At 41.5% G+C, this 21,252-nt stretch overlaps 1 protein-coding gene across 4 annotated transcripts in view; it reads left to right on the forward strand.

Annotated features, from left to right (window-relative positions):
- The window catches only part of gnal2 (guanine nucleotide binding protein (G protein), alpha activating activity polypeptide, olfactory type 2), a gene marked incomplete at its 5' end in the record, with an annotated part of 52,462 nt that extends 31,210 nt beyond the window's left edge, over positions 1-21,252 (forward strand). For 3 of the 4 annotated variants that reach the window (XM_083992210.1, XM_083992212.1, XM_083992213.1), the window contains 7 exons: positions 12,090-12,144; positions 12,278-12,351; positions 15,061-15,119; positions 15,939-16,059; positions 16,814-16,944; positions 17,068-17,135; positions 20,741-21,252. In XM_083992210.1, the coding sequence (XP_083848336.1) occupies positions 12,090-12,144; positions 12,278-12,351; positions 15,061-15,119; positions 15,939-16,059; positions 16,814-16,944; positions 17,068-17,135; positions 20,741-20,887 (655 nt within the window). In that variant the 3' untranslated portion in view covers positions 20,888-21,252. Of the gene's footprint in view, positions 1-12,089; positions 12,145-12,277; positions 12,352-15,060; positions 15,120-15,938; positions 16,060-16,813; positions 17,136-20,740 lie in introns of all 4 variants that reach the window. The other variant, XM_083992211.1, reaches the window with a different exon arrangement.

Below are 21,252 nucleotides of genomic sequence, written 5' to 3' on the forward strand. Positions count from 1 at the left end.
ATTCATTTTAGTTTCACATAAGACAAAGATATAGGATGCATGGTTTTAGTATATTTTGACAGTTTTGCTTGAAATAGGACGATACTCAGAATAGTTTGATTTTCTTTTTTTCCTTCTGACCAACCAATCGATTAATCTACTAATTGTTCCAGCTCCAGTCTAGTGTATCCAGAAAAAAATGTCAACAAAGGATCTAATTTTACTGAACTGTTGCAATGTGATTAATATTGTTTTTACAATGAAGCGCTGAAATAATCCGCGGTACCCGACCGGCGACCGTGTGTGTGTGTGTGTGTGTGTGTGTGGGTCCTCGCTCCGACCCCGTAATGACACCGTACACTCATCACTCCGTACACACATCCCACTAATCAGACTGATCTGCTGCTATCACAGAAATCGACAGAGTGAAATAGTTCACACACACACACACACACACAATAGAGTCGCGTTAAAAAAAAAAAAAAAATTTAAAGCTGCCGTGAGTTTTTGATTTGGGTTGTTACATCCCATTCCCCGTCACAACATGACAACAGTTACCACTCGGCTGTGAAGGGTCATTTTCCAGCGTGTATGACCGTGGCCAGGCCCTCATCTCACGGGACTCCTATTGACTCGCTCCGTGACTTGTAACATCCTTATCAATTATCCCCACAGTTCTGCTCTCAACTCATATAACCCTGTGCATCTAATTTGTCACAACTGACACGCCGTCTGCCAGCAGGTTTGTGACAGGGATTCAAACTTTATTCTTTTTGTTCTGTTAAAGCCACACAAACAACATTTACAACAAGTCCCGTACTTGCCTTCTTCTTCTCCTCCTCCTCCTCCTCCTCCTCCTCCCCAAAAAATGAGACTCTTATTTTTGGTTGTGTGTGTGCTTTAAAAAAAACGGTGACACTCAACTAAAATAATCTGTCTTCATAAGCCTAAATTTGCTGTGCCCTCCCACCACACACACACACACACACACACACACACACACACACACACACACACACACACACACACACACACACACACACACACACACACACACACACACACACACACACACACACACACACACACACAGTGCAGAAAGCGAGCACAGAGCATGGTTCTGCTTTGTGTTGATGTATGGGAGAGTCTGGGAATGGAAGGATACAAGTGCAGCCTGGCTTAGGAAGAGACAGGGGGATAGAGAGAGAGAGAAAGAGAGAGAGAGAGAGAGAGAGAGAGAGAGAGAGGAGTGGTATGGACTGACTGGGGTTGCCATGGGAACCCAGCTGCTAAAAGCAGGCAGGGTCAGTGTGGAAGAGAGAGAGACTGTGTGCAGCAGTGGCAGCAGCAGAAGCAGCAGGAGGAGCGAAGGGATGCCACCCGGAGGCCAGTTTGTGAACTACACAAACAGCACACAGGCCTGCACAGCTCCACCTCTTTTTTTTTTTTTTTTTTTTTTTAACTGACTTGCATCCACACAATCTACATGTTTAAACTCTCGCAACATGATTTAAATGGAAGAAATGTACTTTATTTACTATGTTTTTACTGAGGATTTGTTTTATTTTCTGTGTCATTACGGCTGGTTTCACACAGGCCTGCACAGCGCCACCTCTTTTACTGACTTGCATCCACACAATCTACATGTGTAAACTCTCACAATATAATTTAAATTGAAGAAATTAACTTTATTTATGTATTTACTGAGTTTTTCTTTTATTTTCTGTGTCATTACGGCTGGTTTCTGATCACCGGCCACTTCATACAGGCCTTTACTGACTTGCATCCACACAACCTACATGTTTCAACTCTCACAACATGATTTTTAAAAAAAAGAAGAAAGAAATGAACTTTATTTATGTTTTTACTGAGGATTTATTTTATTTTCTGTGTCATTACGGCTGGTTTCTATAATCACCGGCCACTTCACATAGGCCTGCACAGCGCCACCTCTTTTACTCACTTGCATCCACACAACCTACATGTTTAAACTCTCACAATGTGATTTTTTTTTAAAGAAAAAGAAAGAAATTAACTTTATTTATGTTTTTACTGAGGATTTAATTTATTTTCTGTCTCATTACGGCTGGTTTCTCATCACCGGCCACTTCACACAGGCCTGCACAGCTCCACCTCTTTTTGTTACTACCTTACATCCACACATTCTACATGTTTAAACCCTCAAAACATGAGTTGAATAGAAGAAATTAACTTTATTTATGTATTTACTGAGTTTTTATTTTATTTTCTGTGTCATTACGGCTGGTTTCTGATCACTGGCCACTTCATACAGGCCTTTGCTGACTTACATCCACACAACCTACATGTTTCAACTCTCACAACATGATTTAAAAGAAAAGAAAGAAATTAACTTTATGTTCTTACTGAGGATTTATTTTATTTTCTGTGTCATTACGGCTGGTTTCTGATCACCGACCACCACTTCACACAGACCTGCACAGCGCCACCTCTTCTACTAACTTACACCCACACAATCTACATGTTTAAACTCTCACAACATGAGTTAAAAAAGAAGAAAGAAAGAAATTAACTTTATTTATGTTTTTACTGAGGATTTATTTTATTTCTGTGTCATTACGGCTGGTTTCTTACCAGCAGCCCCTCACAGCTCGGCTTATACAATGTGCACAGATACTGTAGGACCCCCACCCACCCACTGTCTGATATAAGTCGCTGGTTATTGAGTTTTGATTAGGGGGGAAAAGAGGAAAAGCTCATTTTCACTGGGTCACCGGTTGACGACTTCCTGGCGGAACAACTAATCTGACATGGGAGGCTGCGGTTGTTTGCGGGCGAGAGAATAGAAACCTGCTCGATATTGTTGATTAGACTATTTTTACTCGGGTTTTCTATTTTTGGCGCAGACTAATTCAGTAGCTGACAGATAGTATATCGATGTTGGGCTTCAATATTATTTAGAGGAACCCATAAGTCAATCTGACTGTGAGAACCGCGGTCGGGAGCTCCGCATGGGACGCGGCTCAGGCCCGAGTCCCCACTGAGGAGCGCTATGCTGAAACACTGAATTTTTTGGGGGGCTGAGTCTATTTCGAGCCGAGGTAATGTAATGGTCCACGTCGACGACACTGAGCAGAGACAAAAGGGCATTACAATGTATTTTACATTTTTATACAACACCTTTCAAAACCATGACTTGATGCGGCCCTGGAAGGCGAATTGGCGGCCTTGAGATAAAGCAGGCACTTTTGTTTACACAAGATTTGGTTTGACTTTCAGGAGTGTCTCCGTTCTCGCTCCTATATTTAGGAAGTACCCACTGAGCCGTTGATGGATTTGTCTAGTTTCAGATCCATCTCCCCAGACTGCACAGTGTTCCTGTTTGGATGGATGAGTTGAACCCGGGGCTCAGATCTTTCCACCAGGTGACCAGGAGGGGATCTCTCTCTCTCTCTCTCTCTCTGCACGGCGCCACCTTCGCCCCACGTCCGTCCGTCCGTCCATCCACCGTCCATCTGCACGTGGCTTGAGAGCACTTGTACCAGCTCGATACCTCCGACAGGCCGAGCGTTACGTGATGAGCTGAGCTGTGCAGCCGGTTCAGTTCGGCCGATCATGAAACAGGAGAATGATTAATTAGTCTGATGATTGATTAATCGGAAATGTTTTTTTTGTTTTTTTTAAAGTATATTTTTGGGGGCTTTTTCATCTTTTTAAAGGTGTACAGAAAATAAAAATGAATTTGATTCCACTCTGGGTCAGAAAATTAGTGTAATAACTCATCTATCAGACGATGGAGCCCAAACTTTGTGCAAAATTCTATTTTCGAGTAAATCCGGGGTGAAAGTGTGGTCGTTTTTTTTCACATTGGATAATGCAGGCGCACGAATTATGCGTCACACTGCTCACGATTCACCAGCCACTGATATTGGATCCGTCATCCGTCAATCAAACGTCTGAGACAACACACACGCCGGAGCTCGGTCTCGCCCCAAACGCTCGATAACGACCAATCAAATTCATTTTCCTTACTCGGGTAAACGCTTGCGGCAACTCGTGGAAACTCGTAGAAGGAGGCGCGACAAACAGGACAAACGGCCGTTTCTGAACACCTTTAAAGACGGCAGAGTTGAGAGAGAGTGGCAGGAAGAGACAGGAAATGGGAGGCAGAGAGAGGGGGGGGGGGGTGATGACATGCAGGATAGGGCCGTTCGGCGCAGGATTCGAACCGGGATGAGGCGGGTACTCTACCAACTGAGCTAAATACCGCGCCCATCGGAAAAGTTTTTATAATTTGTGGGAGGAAAAAGCACCAAATGTGAGGATTATTGGAGAAAAAAACTGGATTATGTTACATTTTAATGTAAGACATAATAACTTTTATTATTTTCAGACATTTTACTGACAACATATTAATCTTTCAAATATGTTTATTGGGAAACCAATCAATTAACAGTCGACAGTTATGTTTCCTTTTCATTCTTTTTTTTTTAAGTATATTTTTTGGCCTTTTTTTTTTTTGATAGCACAGTGAGACAGACAGGAAAGGGGGAGGCAGAGAGAGGGGGAATGACATGCAGGAAAGGGCTGCCTGATGCGGGATTCGAACCGGGGACGCCTGCGTTAAGGACTGTAGCCTCTACATGGGGCGACCGCTCTAACCACTGCGCCACGCACCGCCCCTTCTTTTTGTTTTTTACAGAAAGTAAGAAAAAATAATAACACTTACATCCACTAACACCATCCCTGACAAAAACGAAAGCAAATAAACAAACAGAAACCTACAACAACAAAGAAAACGAAACAAAAAGGACAAAAAACAAACAAACAGCAACAGTGCATACCCTCCTATCGACAACATATTAAAGCAGAAGTAAGCAATATTTTTGTGTTAATATAAGTCTTAAATAGTTATATCTTCCGACAGCAATCACTTACATAGAGTGTTTGGACCGAAACACGGGTCTGTCAGTCACTCTGCTCTGAGCCGAGGAGAAAACTTTTCTAGTATCCTACAAGCTTTATCCAATGAGGAGAGAGAACGGCATAAAGGTGCGGTCCTCTCTGTGTGTGCAGCCAAGGGATGCGCCTGAATGTAGTGACGTAGGGACGAGGACCAATAGATCCATGACGAGGGCGGGGGCTGCTAACTCCATCGGCTGACAAGAAGTTATGGTGCGTTCAAGGCAGCCCGTAACTCGTGTTTTTCCGACCTGTGAAGTCGTACCAGTTCGATCTGGTGCAAGTTCACGAGTCAGAAGTTACGAGTGGCCGTTATAGTGACTTTCACAGGTAAAACAGGTCGGAAAAACACGAGTTACGGGTTGCCTGGAACGCTACAAAGTCGTAAGTCGTGACTTGAAGCTGTAACTTACAGTTTCAAAAGCCTGCCTGGAACGCAGCATTAGCCAAAACGACCGGATCGCTTACTTCTGCTTTAAACAAGGCAGCAACTGACTGATTGACCGGCTTTATTTTTTGTTTTGTTTTTTGTTTCGTATCTCACTCACTCCTGTCGTGTGTCGTGTTAAGAGATTAGCAGTCGTTGCTGTCACTGTCATATTCCTGCTTCTTTTGCATTTCCCAGACATCATTTGTTTGTCAAACTAAGTGCGGTGGGAGCAGTGATGCTGCTAGTCGTCGATTTCCTGCAAATGAACTTTGTGTCACTTTAGACCCCTCCTCTCTCTCTCTCTCTCTCTCTCTCTCTCTCTCTCACTTCATGCTGCTTTTGTTCTCCCAATTAATTCCACACACAAGCGTCATGATTCGTCACTTTACATGTTTCTCTTTGGTTACAGTGGATGTATGATATGAGATGAAGTATAAAAGCCTCCGCAGTGTGATGCTGCTGCTGCTGCTGTGGTCGTCCCGTCCAGCAGAGAGTTTTAAAGCGCTGTCACCAGCCAGTTGGAGACTAAAGTGAAAGTCCATTATGCTGGGCCCGAGCGGCTCAAAATATGGAAACTATTGATCGGATCCTCTGCTCTGCTAATTAAAGATGGTCCACTATTTGTAAAAAGTCAACCCAATTATCAAATGAGCACATGAGGCCGGGGCGCTGCTGGTCGGTGTGAAGGTTGACTGTCTGTTGCAGGGGACTCTTTGTTTCCAGCCGTCCACTTCCAGCTTTGTTTTCAACTTTTCTCCGTCTTTTATTGCTCATCAGTGCTTCTTTATTATTATTATTTTTAACCTATGCTGTTGTGTAGATCAGGGTATCCGCGGGGTCTTGAAAAGTATTAAAAGGTGATCAATTTTGGGAAAGTTAAGACCCTTAAAAAGTATTAAAACGTATTTTCACGACTTTATAAAGTCTTAAATTTTGAAGGTATTTTTTCTGAATTAGCTGTCCAAGAGTTTGAATCCTAAAAAACAATGTAAAAGTGTGTGAATTTATTCATTTTATTAAAAAACAAAGATGAACCAGTACATAAAAAAGAAAAGAAGATAGTTGTTTTTGTTTTTTGAGAGTGGAGCAATGTTTTTTTCTTTGATTTATTATCCCAGCCTATTTTGAATTCTGTTGTACCATAATGGTCTATAGTCTTTATCACAAACTAAAACTGTTAAGTTAAAAGTGTCACTGATGTAAATGGCTACAACTTGAAGTGGCGGTGAGGTATTGAAAAACATTGAGAGGGTCTTGAAAAAGTCTTAAAAATGTGTTAGAATTAACTTCAAGATTCCTGTATATACCCTGTAGATACGTTCACTTTATTCTGGCACAAGTTTGAGTCGTTTGCGGTGTTTTCCAGTTGGCTACAGTACGCGATCTTGTTTGTGGCTTTATTTGTATTTAGTCCTGTTTGTTTCTTTCTTTGTGTGTTTGTTTGTTGTGGTTTTCCTGCGAAAGCCAACCCTAATGGTATGAGAGTTTATATGGGTTTATGTACCACCACCACCATCTTCCCTCTCTACCCCCTTTTCTGCTCAATGGGCAGCAACATGTGACCTGGACCACGTGGGGGCTGAAGCCTGAGGCCCCCCAGCATCAACTGTCCCTCAACATATTGGTGTGTGTGTGTGTGTGTGTGTGTGTGTGTGTGTGTGTGTGTGTAGTCATGCTTGTGTCTGTGTTTTATGGAAAGATGAGGCCAACAACACAGAAAGACCAGGCCAAGTCAAGTGATACTGTCCACAACAAAGCCTATACATAGCAACACAGACTGGCCCGCAGGACGAGTACAATGTGTTTTGGCTAAATACAGAGACACCCCAGCCCCGCAGACAGAGACAGAGGGACTGTAATAGACAAGATAGTAAGTGCATGGGCTTTTTATAAATGTAACCTGCCAATTCAGAACAAACTGTTATGAAATAGTAAAAGTGAGGAGGGAGGGAGGCAGAGGGGGGGGGGGTTGGATAAAAAAGATAAAAAGTGAGAACTTGCAGCTGTCGCACACAAGACTTCAAGAGTAAGGGGGAGAAAAAGAAAGAAAAATATTCATAACAAAATATTTTTTCCATGCAGGTAGAGTGAGATATACTGAAAACAAAGCGACCAACCAACCAACCAACTGGCCCTTTTTCATTCCCTCAAATCCTCCTCGTTTACCCAGAGCGACCACATCACATCACATAATGATCTGGAAACAGTTCTGGGAGGAAACTGGGGGAAAAAAAAAACACACCACAGATTTCCTTGGACCTGAAACGCAGCGCGTCTCGTCTCCTCCTCGTAGCACCGGACCAGAACAGCTGGACTCACTGAAAACTGCACCTAAAGCTTTTGATTGAGTGCAGACTATGTGGACAGAGTAGACACTCGCTCATCAATGTTATAATATCTTTTTATGGCCTATTTCATGCATCCAGGATCATTTCTTCTGTCTTTCATTCTTTCTTTCTATCTTTCGTTCTTTCTTTTTTTTTGCTTGCTGGGTACAGGGACTATATTTGGCTCTCCACTGCTCTACCAATAGTACTTCTGTCACATGGCAGTCACAAAGCGCTCAGTAATTATAACCTAGCTAGGTTTCTGCAAGGAAGGCTTGGCTAAAAATACTCCCACATTGTTGGAGTGATGGGGTAAAAAGCTGGAGGTTTTTTGGAGGGTTTTTATTTTTTTGTATTTTTTTTTTGCCTGTTCCTGTGTGTGAATACGTGTCTGTGTCTGCTCAGGCGAGAGGTGTGTGTGTGTGTGTGTGTGTGTGTGTGTGTGTGTGTGTGTGTGTGTGTGTGTGTGTGTGTGTGTGTGTGTGTGTGTGTGTGTGTGTGTGTGTGTGTGTGTGTGTGTGTGTGTGTGTGTGTGTGTGTGTGTGTGTGTGTGTGTGTGTGTGTGTGTGTGTGTGTGTGAGAAACTCTTCTCCTGTGTCTTTTCAAACGCAGTCAGATGGGTTTTGCTGGTTGCTTTGGTTCCAGAGAAGCACTAATTGAAGAAGAAGGAAAAAAAAATCAGATGTCGTTCGTTAATAGTGCGGTTTGCTAAATGTGTGTCCAACTTATTGTACCAACACAAAGCAAAGACACACTGGTTGCTGAGGTCGTGTGTGTGTGTGTGTGATCTTGTCTCTGTCAGCTGTGTCAGCTGTGTCAGCGTGGTTTGATTCCTCAGAGTTTTGTCTGTGAGATGATCAACTGTGGTTTTTGGACACGATTGAGTATTTTGTGACATCACACAATTAGTTGTTGAACTTGATCTGCAGGGCAATCGATAATATAAATGGGGAAAATATCAATTATAGCGCTAATGTAATGAAGAAGGACAAGCGTTTTGATTTTTAATTCCTACCTGTTTAGTTTAGCTTCCTGTCTGTTAGAGCTGAGGTTCCTAACTGGGATGTTGGGATGTCAGCAGGTTAAACAACAAGTTAAAGATGCAAGAAATTTAGTCTAATCCCATCTCCTCTTGTTCTTCACGTCTTGTTCTGTTTCTGTCTCTAGACCAAAACCCCCCAAAATCTTTGGTTTACGGCGATAAAAGGAGCAAATCTTGTCGTCTGTTTTCTTTAGAAACAAATAATTGATCGAGATACTTAATTGTTATTCTGCCAACTGACTAGTCAATCAATTGCAGAACTACAGTATATGAAACTATATATTAGAGAAATTAGAAAAATATGACATCTATAGTCTTTGTCTCTTCCTTTTTTAATTCACAACAAGAAGAAATCTCAACTTCAGACTTGTATCAAAGTTTCCACAACTTCCTTTACTACCTCGTCATCATCTTATCAGAGATTTAAAAAAAAAAAACAACCCAAGATGAGCACCTGTTCATCAGCACAGTGTGTTTTAATCTTCAGGTTCGGGGTGTGTGTGTGTGTGGTGTCTGTATAGAGGAGACGTCAAAGTTCAGGTTCATTTTTGCAGCTCGGCCAAAAACTATCAGCAGTTCGAAGGTCGTGGGTGGAGGTTAAAGCTTTGAACTCCTCGTCTGAGGCCAGAGGAGAAGAATGGGAATTTTTTAGATTAGATCTGTAGAGATGACTCGGCCCCTACGACACGTATCTCGTCTGGTTAATAAGTACATAGTGTAATGTGTCCTAAAATAATAAAGGAGCCATTTTTAGATGTCTTTTTAAAAGCTGGCATGCCCTCGTCATTTCTGTCACAGTTCAAAGATTAAATAAGAGGAAATAAAAATGATGTAATGGTGTACGTGTAGTTTTTGGTATCAGACACGTTGTCGTTCATATTTAGGTTACATGCTGCTTCCTTCCTTTCCCTCCTCTCTGTGTGTGTGTGTGTGTGTGTGTTGTGTCTGGGAAATGCAGGAGCTGCATCTGCTGCATACGAACATGAACTGTGTGTGTGTGTGAGAAAGTCGAGTGCTCTTTCAGAAATAGCCTTACTTCTCCTTTTGTGTGAGTCGCTGTGATGAAAACATTGTTGTCAGAGCACATGAGCGGTGTCTCTGTTATCTAATGCTTCATAATGGAGCATTCATTCTCAGTCATTTCATCCTGGATGGGTGTGTGTGTGTGTGTGTGTGTGTGTGAGAGGTGGGGTAAAAAAAAAAAAAAAAAAACGGCGACTATCCCAACAGAAACACAAACCCCCACTGACGACTAAGGCTGCGTTGAATCGGGTTTCTCTTGTGTGTGTGTGTGTGTGTGTGTGTGTGTGTGTGTGTGTGTGTGTGTGTGTGTGTGTGTGTGTGTGTGTGTGCTGCAGTTTGCGTCGTCTTGTGGCATCTGGAAGCTGAGGGGGGGACGGACGGACGGACGGACGGACGGACGGCGAGATGCAGCGCCGCCCGGGCTGTTTGGTCCACATTTGTGTCCTACATACCAACTTCTCCTCAAGAAACACCTGACACGCCCCTCGTCTCTCCCGCTCCGTCTCTTTACTTTATTTACTCTCATGCAAAAAAAAATACCTGACAGTGTTGCTGCCAGGTCACCAACATGGCCGCTTCCTGCACCGACCGCTGCTCTTTTATTTCCTACTCTGAATTTATTTTAAATTAGAGGTAATTCAGGGAGGAACAGATTATAGAAGCAGCAGCATCAAAATGGTAAAACTGCTCCAAAGTTATTCTTTATAATCACCTTTATGTGACGTTTCGGGTACACGGCTCTTCTTCAGACATCCAGATTGGGCTCAGCCTCATGTCAGATTTAAATAAAGTGCAGAATATACAACTATTTGCATTTTTTAAAAACCTAAAACATGATCAATGTACTGTATGCTTAAATACAAGGAGGAACTGGAAACTTCAGAACCTGTAATAATTACATTTCTGTTCATCCACTAATCAATTATCTGTATTATTGAATCCGTTTACAATAGAGAGACTGACTTTTTAAGACTGTTCCACATTTCCAGACATAATCACACCACCGGTATCTAAGTTCAGGGGTGTTTTACTTTGGTCAGCTTCCTGTCTGTTAGAGCTGACCTGGATGTTGGGATGTCGGCAGGTTAAACAACAAGTTAAAGCTGCAAGAAATGATTTTTAATAGATAATTTAGTCTAATCCCATCTCCTCTTGTTCTATTTCTGTCTTTAGACCACCACCCCCCCCCCCAAAAAAAAAAAAAATCTTTGGTTTACAGCGATAAAAACATTTCCAGACATAATCACACCACCAGTTTTCTCCAGTGGTGTTTTACTTTGGTTTCTACCCCCGGTGTGGTCCACTGTCGCCCCCGTATTGAGCCAGTCAAGGAGAGGCTAAATGTACCTAAACCTAAACTGTACTGAAGAGACCTATTGAACGTTAAAGGCCTCTTTGAGCGGTGTATACATGAGCAGTCACATCAAATACCTTTCTAAGAGCGGTTTCCACAGCTGTGTTAACAGTCTTTTGGTTTGGTTTGGTTTGGTTTGGTTTGGTTTGGTTTAGCCTAGCCCTAGACGCTTTATAACTCTGGTTCAGTGTCTGGCCTTTGTTGGATCGGTGCGTTGTGGTGCTGTGAGATCCAGACCATCATCCAGGGGCCTGAGTGACCGTGTGTCCCCCAGCCTCGGTGTCCTGAGCCTGCCTGCTGTGCTGCAGAGAGGCCCAGCTGCTGCTGCTGCTGCTGCTGCTGCTGCTGCTGCTGCTGCACATGCTCTCTCAGTAGTGAAGGGAAGGCAACAGCAAGCTGTCTAACCTCCACAATAACCGCCTTATGTAATCACTCTGGCTAGAGACAGACCAAAATAGCTCAGACTGAGCAGCCCTGCCCTCTTGTGGTAACCATCTGCCTCAGCACCGGCCTGTGGAGCCTCGACAGGGAGTCAGACATGGCGGCGGCTGCTGCTGCCTCTTGTCACTGTGGCTCACATGAACACGGGGCTAAATATTCACTTCACGGTGCTGCTGCTGCTGCTGCTGCTGCTGCTGCTGCACAAGGGATGGATTGAAATAAGTGGCGTTGCATTGTGTGATGTGATCAGGTTTTGAAGGTGTGTGTGGTACAGAAGCAGCTCAGGGATGTGTTGATAGAAGTGGATCTGTTTGTTTATGGGTCGGTTTTAGCATGAAAGTGGCTTTGGGTTTATCCCAGATGAACTTTCTCACTGTTTACGGCTGTGGAGTCACTATTTATGGAGACAGATGTTATTTATGTCCTGTTTTTTTTTTTTTTTTTTTTTTTTAAATCCTCTTGAATGTTAAAAACTTTGTTGTCCCTGCAGCAGCCTGCATAGAAACTGTTAAAGTACCTAAATCTGAGTCTGTTCTGTTTGTCTCGTTGCAGTTTCCTGGACAGAATCGACTCTGTAAGACAGAGCGACTACACACCAACGGACCAGGTCAGTCCTGCAGCTCACCCGCTCACTATCAGAGCCCGAAAAAAAAAAAGAAAAAGAAAAAAAAAACCCACAAATCCACAGTCTTTTGTCCTGAACACGATCTCTTCTGTCTCTGCTCTCCCATGTTTCACAGGACCTGTTACGCTGCCGAGTGTTAACTTCAGGGATTTTCGAGACGAGGTTCCAAGTAGACAAAGTGAACTTTCAGTAAGTGACACAACGCTTGACATGCTTGCATCATGTTAGCATCTAACTCTGGAAGCAAATGAAACCTGATTGAAATACTGTAAGGCCTGTTTACAAACACAGAGCTCCCACCAAACACACACCGAGGGACTTCACACGGCCTTAGAAGGAATTAAAAAGTGGCTACGCTGTTATTTCAGATGTTTCTATGGTGAAACTGGCTGAATCTGGGCTGCTCATTTTTCCATTAGTCGGTGGATTTTTCAATTCATTTTTTTTTTTTTTTGCTACTCATCAAGGTCTGAGTCATGTTTAACGGTTAATTAATGATATTAGAAATGATTGTTACATACGGCTGGAAAACACCGACAAAATGAGAATGAATCAGATGGGTCTAATCATCTGCACTGTTTTTTTTTTTCATTCAACTTTTTTTTTAAACTGTCATAACTGAAACGAATATTAGAGCCAGCTATGCGGTATTAAAACACGTCTTCAAAAGTTATATGTTTCACTCGGTCAAACCCTGCAGAAAGAACAAATAAGTCCATAAATAACTCCCACATGGAAATCATGTCAGTGTGCTCCCACAATCATCCCTCCACATTAAAAGAAAAGAAAAAACACACACACGCACACCACAAAAGTTTTTCTGTCCTGTCCACATCCGGCACCACGTTCATTCTTATGCAGCAGCTCGTCACCCAGTCCTGAAGAGGAGGCTCTCCAGGCGCTTTCCGCTTTCTGCGAATGATTTGCCTTTTTTTAAACATTTCTCAGTACGTCCGTATTGCATCACTGTTGCACCAATAATCCCAGTTTTAAGAATTCCCCCCTTGGGTGTTATCGCTATATTTACCTTGGCCTCGTGTTAAGAGCCTGAAATGTCATAAGTCTGTGTCCCGTAACAGCAGTTTGTCCTCTCGCAAAAACACAGAAGCCGAAAACCTCCTCGGCTGCTGGAAGCTGAGGAGGAGAAGAGCAGTCGGTTCCCAAACCTTTAAATTATCTCAAAAGACCATCGAGGAGGAGTCCTTATTTACAATGGCGTCGAGCAGATTCACAGCAACAAAACATAAAACAATATTAGTTAAAAACAAGAAATTAATAAAAGAAAATAATAGGGAAGAAAAATAAAACGATGAATAAAACAAGACAAGTTGTTAAGTTAAAAACAGTTACGATCGAATAAGACAATGTCAGAGATAAGACCTTTGAACAGCAGTTTATTCCATGTGTGGTGCATTATAGGACAAATGGAGTATATAGAAGCAAACAATTCTGTGAACGGGTACCAATTCATGGTGATTTCTGGGTTAAGAGAGATGATATATACACATACAGAGAGCACGGCGCAGCAGTAATGAGTCTTCACATTAGTGTTGTGCATCTTCACTGGCCTCACGATTCAGTTCGATTACGATTCACCAGTCTACGATTCGGTTCGATTTGATGATACGATGCATCTCGATGCATCACATCCTAAATTTCCTGTGTTGCCACACATGGCTTTTTCATTATTTAACATAAATAGTCAGATAGATAAATATTATACCTTTTTATTTACATAAAATAAAATAGAACATATAATTTAAATGCATTTCCACAATGCAGCAGCTTCCTTGGAGTCTGAACACACAAAGAAAAAGAAGGCCTTTAGCCTACTTAAAGGTGCACTTAAAAACAAAACGTAAATCTTGGCATTGTGCTTTAAAATAAAATAAATCACTGTCTCTGTATGTGAACAATATCATCAAACTTGAATGAATTATATGAATTTAAAAATCGATTATGTGACATAACTGCATTGATTCAGAATCGCCCCATTAAGAATCTCGATGCATCTTTGAAACGATTATTTTACAAAGGAAAATAAAAAAAATACACAAATACGAGCAGGCAAGGTCAAAAACAACAACAACTGGACTGGATGAATGAAAAGATTTCTCTCTGAGCCGTCGACCGGTCGTCAAAAAAAAAAAAAAAACCCCAGACGGTCGGTCTGCGGTCGGCCGGCGTGATCTCTGAGGCAACTCAAACGTATTGACCGGCCGCCGCTCGCAGTCGGAGGAGCTGCCGATAAAAGTTGGAGGAGTAAATGTTCCGTAACTGCTTTGATAACGTCGGACGAGATGATGACCCCATTTCCACAGTCACACACAGACACAACAGACTTTATTCTACCATGTGAAACAGGCCTTTGTATCAAATTATATCATCCCCCAACATGATTGATAGAAAAGCTCCGGGTCGCTTTTTTTTTACATTATTCATCTGCGACCATGACTCTCCCAAAACATCCAGCCAGGGTCACGCAGGGTACCGAGTCTGTGCAAATAACTGCTCCCCATGTTATTTATTCATTAATGGATTATTCATGTGTCCAGACTGGTTCCATTAAGATCAACACAATCTCCTCTCGCCGACACAGACCTGAGATCAGGAGCCGGTTGAAGCCAGAAAACGCATCCTCTGTTTTTTTTGTTTTTTTTTTGTGACGAGCTAAATAAATAAAACGTGAAACAAAACAGTCGTCAAAATAAATAAAAGTGGCGTGTGGAGTTCCTCCTGTGCTCCTGTTTAACTGCAGTACAGTATGTACCTGACATCCTCCTCAGCCCCCGTCCCAGCAGAGACGAGGAGGCTGCGGCCACCGGGGGGCGCCAGAGAGCGAGCGCCTTGTTGTTGTGTCTCTGAGTGTGACCCAGTATTTTTTTTTCTCCTCCACAGCATGTTTGATGTTGGGGGCCAGAGAGATGAAAGGAGAAAATGGATCCAGTGCTTTAACGGTGAGACTCTTCTCTCTCTGCTCTCGTGTTCCCGTCTTCCTTCACACACACACAGACACACACACACACACACTGTCCGTGCTCGAACCGTCTCCTCCCATCACACACCTCATCGTCTGTACTTCCTGATAACTTCCATACAGCTTCTTCATCACCTCGTCCCTCACTCTTCATCATTTCTACATCACCGTGATGATTAAAAGACATTTATCTTCTATTTTATCTGCTGTTACTTACAGTCAGGTGCAACTCTCAAGTGAGATTGATCACATGTCTGCTCAATGAAGGAGTAGCCAATCATATATATTTATTATATTGTACACTCTTTAAAAGTAAAATCCCTCTCATTTCTTCAGTGGTGTGTTTTTATGCAAGTACAGTAAGTTATTCACAGTTTTTTTTCTCTCCGAGGTCTTTAAATGTCTCAGAATACATACCACAAAAACAATCATCTGTAAATGTATAGATAGAGATAAGAAGAAAGGAAATAACCTCAAATAGAAACAAAAAAACAATGAAGATGCAAATACTGTTAAAACGAAATTCGTATCTGATTTATTATTAGTTTGTTTGCACCACTGATAAATACCAAAAAAAAAAGAGTGGTTTTGTGGTAGTATTCTTGTTATTACTCTTATAATAACAACGATATTTTTTATCATGATCATCATCAGAGTGTTTTTAAATCAACAGAAGTTTGATAATTAGTTTTTATTCTTAAATTCAGGAGCTGGATTAGCTCCTAAATGCAGTTAAAAAAAAAAAAATCAGTTTGATAAACTCTGGTCCTGATGTTGGTGTCTGTGCTCTTCCCTCCAGACGTCACTGCTATCATCTTCGTGGTGGCCAGCAGCAGCTACAACATGGTAATAAGGGAAGACAATAACACCAACAGGCTACGGGAAGCCCTGGACCTCTTCCGCAGTATTTGGAACAACAGGTGAGACAGAAACAACCGTGTCGAGAGAAGCTGGAATTAAAATGACTTTTTTTTTTTCTCCTTTTAGTTTTAATTCAATCAGACCAACATGTTAGTCCAATAGTTTCCTAATAGTCTCCTCTTGTCTTAGTGTTTTCATAACGAATAAAAGTCCAGTGAGCAGTGGTTTCAACCAATAAAACAATTATTATCTTTAAATCGAGGCTGAATTCAGATCTGCTGCTCATATGAAAAGAATCGTATAATCAGGGGAAATATACGTTTAATCTGGAGGTCTATTCAGCTGATGAGACTCCTGTGAACAGACAAATACGTCATCTCAGCCTGTGTCCCACTGACAACAAAAACACAGACTAAAATATGTTCTGTTCTGTTCTTTAAAGAGAAGAGGAGAAGTTTTAAATGATCAAGAATTAAGTCAATCAAACATCTTGATTTGGGCATATAGAAATGCACACTCCCATTTTTTGATGTTTACTCCTTAAAAATGAATAGTTATGAATAAAACTGGACAAACAGACTTTAATTTAAATGAATACATAATTATAAAATGTTAAAAACCCTAAATAATGTTCACAGCATCAGTTTTACTTTCTCTCAGTCCAAACACGATCAGACAGTGTGAGCTTATTCGTATAGGAAGCAGCTGCTTTAACATTCAGAGCCTGTGTTTGACCCCGGTGCTGCTGTTTCTCCTCTAACCGTGTGTGTGTGTGTGTGTGTGTGTGTGTGTGTGTGTGTGTGTGTTTTCCAGATGGTTACGCACTATATCGGTCATATTATTCCTGAACAAGCAGGACATGCTGGCTGAGAAAGTATTAGCTGGAAAATCCAAAATTGAAGACTACTTCCCTGAATATGCTCGCTACACCATACCAAATGAAGGTTTGTGCCGCTCCCAAACTCCCGAAGCAGACTCCCAGACATCCCAGTGCGTTGTTTCACTGTGCGACACCAGTGTGTGTGTGTGTGTGTGTGTAACGGTCAACGTGTCGTTTCCCTCCTCAGCAACTCCCGAACCCGGCGAAGACCCGAGAGTGACGAGAGCTAAGTTCTTCATCCGGGATGAGTTCCTTGTAAGTATGTGTGGCCCGTTGGAAGCGAGCCGGGGGTTAATGAGTGTCCAGCCACCAACAGCCTCGTCCTGTTAATTCATAACTGGGCTCTCGGCGCAGCTGGAGTCGAGCCAACGCTACACAAACACACACACATATACACATACACACACACATAGCAGCTGTGTGTTTCATGTAGAGCACGATAAACCACGCTCAGTGACCTGCCTGCAACTGATTAAAGAAACTCTATACAGTGAGCAGCTTCTGAACTCAAGGTCCACTCATTAACTTATTAACTGGAGTTGTTTGCTGCTGCGTTACACTAAAAGTCACACAGACCCTGGTGCAGTTTTTTTTAACGCACAGGGAGAAACGTTGAATCTAGAGCCGGTAATCACCAGAGGCTCCACGGTACGACACGATCACAATACCATATTATCACTAACTTTTTTTTTACTTGGAGCACAGTGGCCCCTAACTGAAAGATTTAGGAGCACAAGCAAAACATTTAGGGCACAGACCATAAATCGACTTACTTTCATGATTCTCACACACACTGGCCTGACACCTGTAACGACAGAGTCCAGGGTCTTTTGATGTTTCATCAGTGTTCAAAAAAACAAACAAAAAAACAGCACATTTTCTGGTTGCACATGAACAATTTTAAACATTTTCTCTGTGTTGCAATGATATCTGACCCATACAGTAGAGATTTACAGTACGACATTTTTGCAACTCCAGTCTTTGGCCCAAAGAGAAAACTTTTGTCAGCATCTGTTTTGAGATGAAGTTCTCAGTTTGTTTATCTCATGAGAGTGGGAGTGGGACTGTCAAGTTAGACAGACTGACCAACTCAGTCATAAAACTGAGAAACTGAAAATTCACATTTGCAGTATATAATAACATATTAAAGATTCTTTATTTGTCACATGCATAGTGTTCACTTAGAACAAGCAGTGAAATGAAGTCCTTACTAAACCTCCCAGACTGTGCTGTCCCTCGAATAGAAACTTAACTATAAATTATGAAATTAAAAAATATAGATAGCGGCTAAAAAGATTAGGAGATAATTTCATTCATTGTAGCAAGTAGGTGTCTAAGTACATAAAACCACATACAAGCTTGAAAATGCTTAATCAAAGGGCATGAAGTGCAAAATGCAAAGGGTTAGAGAGGAGCCTGACGGCCTGTGGATAAAAACTCCAAAAGTGTATATAATAATAATAATAATGATGATAAGCTTTTCTTGACAAAGTTACAAAATGCTACATCAAATATTTACAAAGGCTTGTCCATAAAAGAAAGTTTTAAAAGACGCTAAAGAATTGGCCTTATGGTCTTATTTCAACTGGACAGGCAACCACACAGTTTGGGGGCTCGGTCACCTTTAGTCACTGGCCGAGGCCGTGGAGCTGCTGGATGGAAAGATAGAAAGTTGGTATCTGTACAGTATGTACGTATATCACAACACTGTGCTCTATTAGTTGTTGTTTTTTTCCTCTGACCTCTACTGAAATCAAATCAGTGTTTATGTTGATACTTTATAGTATAGTATAGTGTATATATAGTAGTTTTAGTTTAGTTAGAACCACCAAGTGCATAAATCAGGGGTAACGTCATGGTGAAGGACAGAGTTCAGTGTTCAGACTGGTCAGAGCTCATGGAAGCAGTTTAAGGAGAGACTGGTCGTACTTTGCTGTTTTTCATTCATTCATTCATCTTCTGTACAGCTTATTATCCTCACTAGCGTTGCAGGGAAGCTGCCTGGAGTCTATCTCAGCTGAGTTAGGACAGCGAGGCGGCGGGGTAAACCCTGGACAGGTCACCAGTCAATCACAGGGCTAACATAGACAGAGACAGACAACTATTCACACCTATGGCCGATTTAGAGTCACCAATTAACCTAAACCTGCATATCTGTCGTCTGTGGGAGGATTAGTACTCACGCATGCACGGGGAGAACATGCAAACTCCACACAGAAGGGTTCAAACCCCAGAACCCCCTTTTGCTGTGAGGCAACAGTGCTAAGTTAACCATAGCAGATTCAGATTCAGAATTACTTTATTGATCCTCGGAGGGAAATTAGTTTTTGTTACAAACTCCTGAATAGTAAGAGAAATCAACACAAGGTGAGAAATAAAAATATTATTACTAAAATAAAAGCAGAATAAGAACAGGATTAAAAAAAAGATAAAAATAGAATAAGAATAAATAAAAATATAATAATAATAATAATAACACATAATACATGTACCGTATTTTCCGGACTATAAGTCGTGCTTTTTTTTTAGTAATTTAGCCATGTGACCTATATTCAGAAGCAACTTATATATCAAAAATATATGCTATGTCATCTATGACCACAAGAGGGCAGGGAGGCTTTTATTTCTAAATCCCTCCTCATTCAGTAGCTCATCTTCATTCTTTATTTCTTCGTGTAAACAAAGCCCCGGCCATTATACTATGAGACCCAGCTATGAATTAAATGTTTCCAAAATAAATTCGACATACAGACCGATGCAACTTATATACAGCTCTGGAAAAAATCAAAATGATCAGTTCCTCTGGTTTTACTATTCATAGATATGTGTTTGAGTAAAATGAACACTTTTGTTTCATTCTATAACCTACTGACAAAATTTCTCCCAAATTGGAAATAAAAAATATTGCGATTTAAGAGCATTTATTTGCAGAAAATGGCAACAGGTCAAAATAACAAAAAAAATTCTGGTGTTTTCAGACCTTGTATAATGCAAAGAAAACAAGTTCATATTCATTTTAAAACAACACAACACTACTTTTTAAACTTAGGAAGAGTTTAGAAATCAACATTGGTGGAATAATCCCAATTTTTAATCGCAGCAGTGTTTTTTTTTAAATTTATTTATAGTCTTTCTTCCTCATTAAATGATTTGGTTCAGGAGTGAGGTGTGCTTGTGTTGGAGTTCAATAGACACTGGAATCGATGGCTGCCACATGTAGAGATAAGGCTGATTTATTAAGAACATTTTGGAGTAGTGGTCTCTTTATTTTTTCCAGAGCTGTATGTTTTTTTTCCCTCTTTATGACGTATTTTTTGACAGATGCAACTAATTCTCCGGTGCGACATACAGTATAGTCCGGAAAATACATTACCTGAGGATGAAAGACTATGCACATTATGTAATTTAAATGTAATTGAGGATGAACTGCATTTTGTGTTTCATTGTCCGTTATATGACGAAGCCAGGCAGTTTTTGTTTCAGAAAATGCAAAATGTGAAACCGGAGTTGTTTTGGGTTGATGATGAGGTAAAGTTGGAATGGTTCTTCAGAAAAGAAGTCTTTACTATAGCTACTTTCATTAAAAAAAAAAGTGCCTGGTCAAAAAGTGAATTATTTATGTGAATTCCATGTGGTTTCTGTTTTTGTTTGGTTTTGTCTGTGCTCTGATGATTTTGTTTGGTGTCTAAATATGATGATAATGTGTCTTGTATAAGCCCTTATAGGCTGGGCGCCTTAATTGGTGCACGACACGTAAATAAATATATATACATTCATTCATTATCAGAGATGCAGTTTGTCCTCCTCTCCCTCCTCCTCCTCTGATCGGTGTCTTCTCCTCTCTCTCTCTCCGTCCTCAGCGGATCAGCACTGCGAGCGGCGACGGCAGACACTACTGCTACCCCCACTTCACCTGTGCCGTGGACACAGAGAACATCCGGCGGGTGTTCAACGACTGCCGGGACATCATCCAGAGAATGCACCTGCGGCAGTACGAACTCTTGTGATGGGAGACCGCCGCCGCCGTCAGCCTTCTGTGTTTTTTTTTGTTTTGTTTTTTTTTTGTTTTTTTTCTCCACCATTCTGCATCCTTGACGAAAAAAACCTTCCTCCTTCCTCCTCCTCCTCCTGCTCCTCCTCTTCCTCGTCCCTGAAACTTCACCCCTTCTCCTCCTCCCGCTCCTCCCCCCAAAGAACCCCTGACCACCCCTCCTGTCGAGGACTATGAAGTACTACTGAAGTGTGTCAAATCCTCTTCCTCTTCTTAACTTCTTAGCTTTTTGTACTTCTTCTTTTTCTTCTTTTTTTTTTTTTCTCTCTCTCTGAGACAGATTCATCCCCATTTCACCGATGTAAAAGGAAGGTTGGGGAA

The sequence above is a fragment of the Trachurus trachurus genome, assembly GCF_905171665.1.
Source record: "Trachurus trachurus genome assembly, chromosome: 17".
Classification (NCBI taxonomy): Eukaryota; Metazoa; Chordata; class Actinopteri; order Carangiformes; family Carangidae; genus Trachurus; species Trachurus trachurus.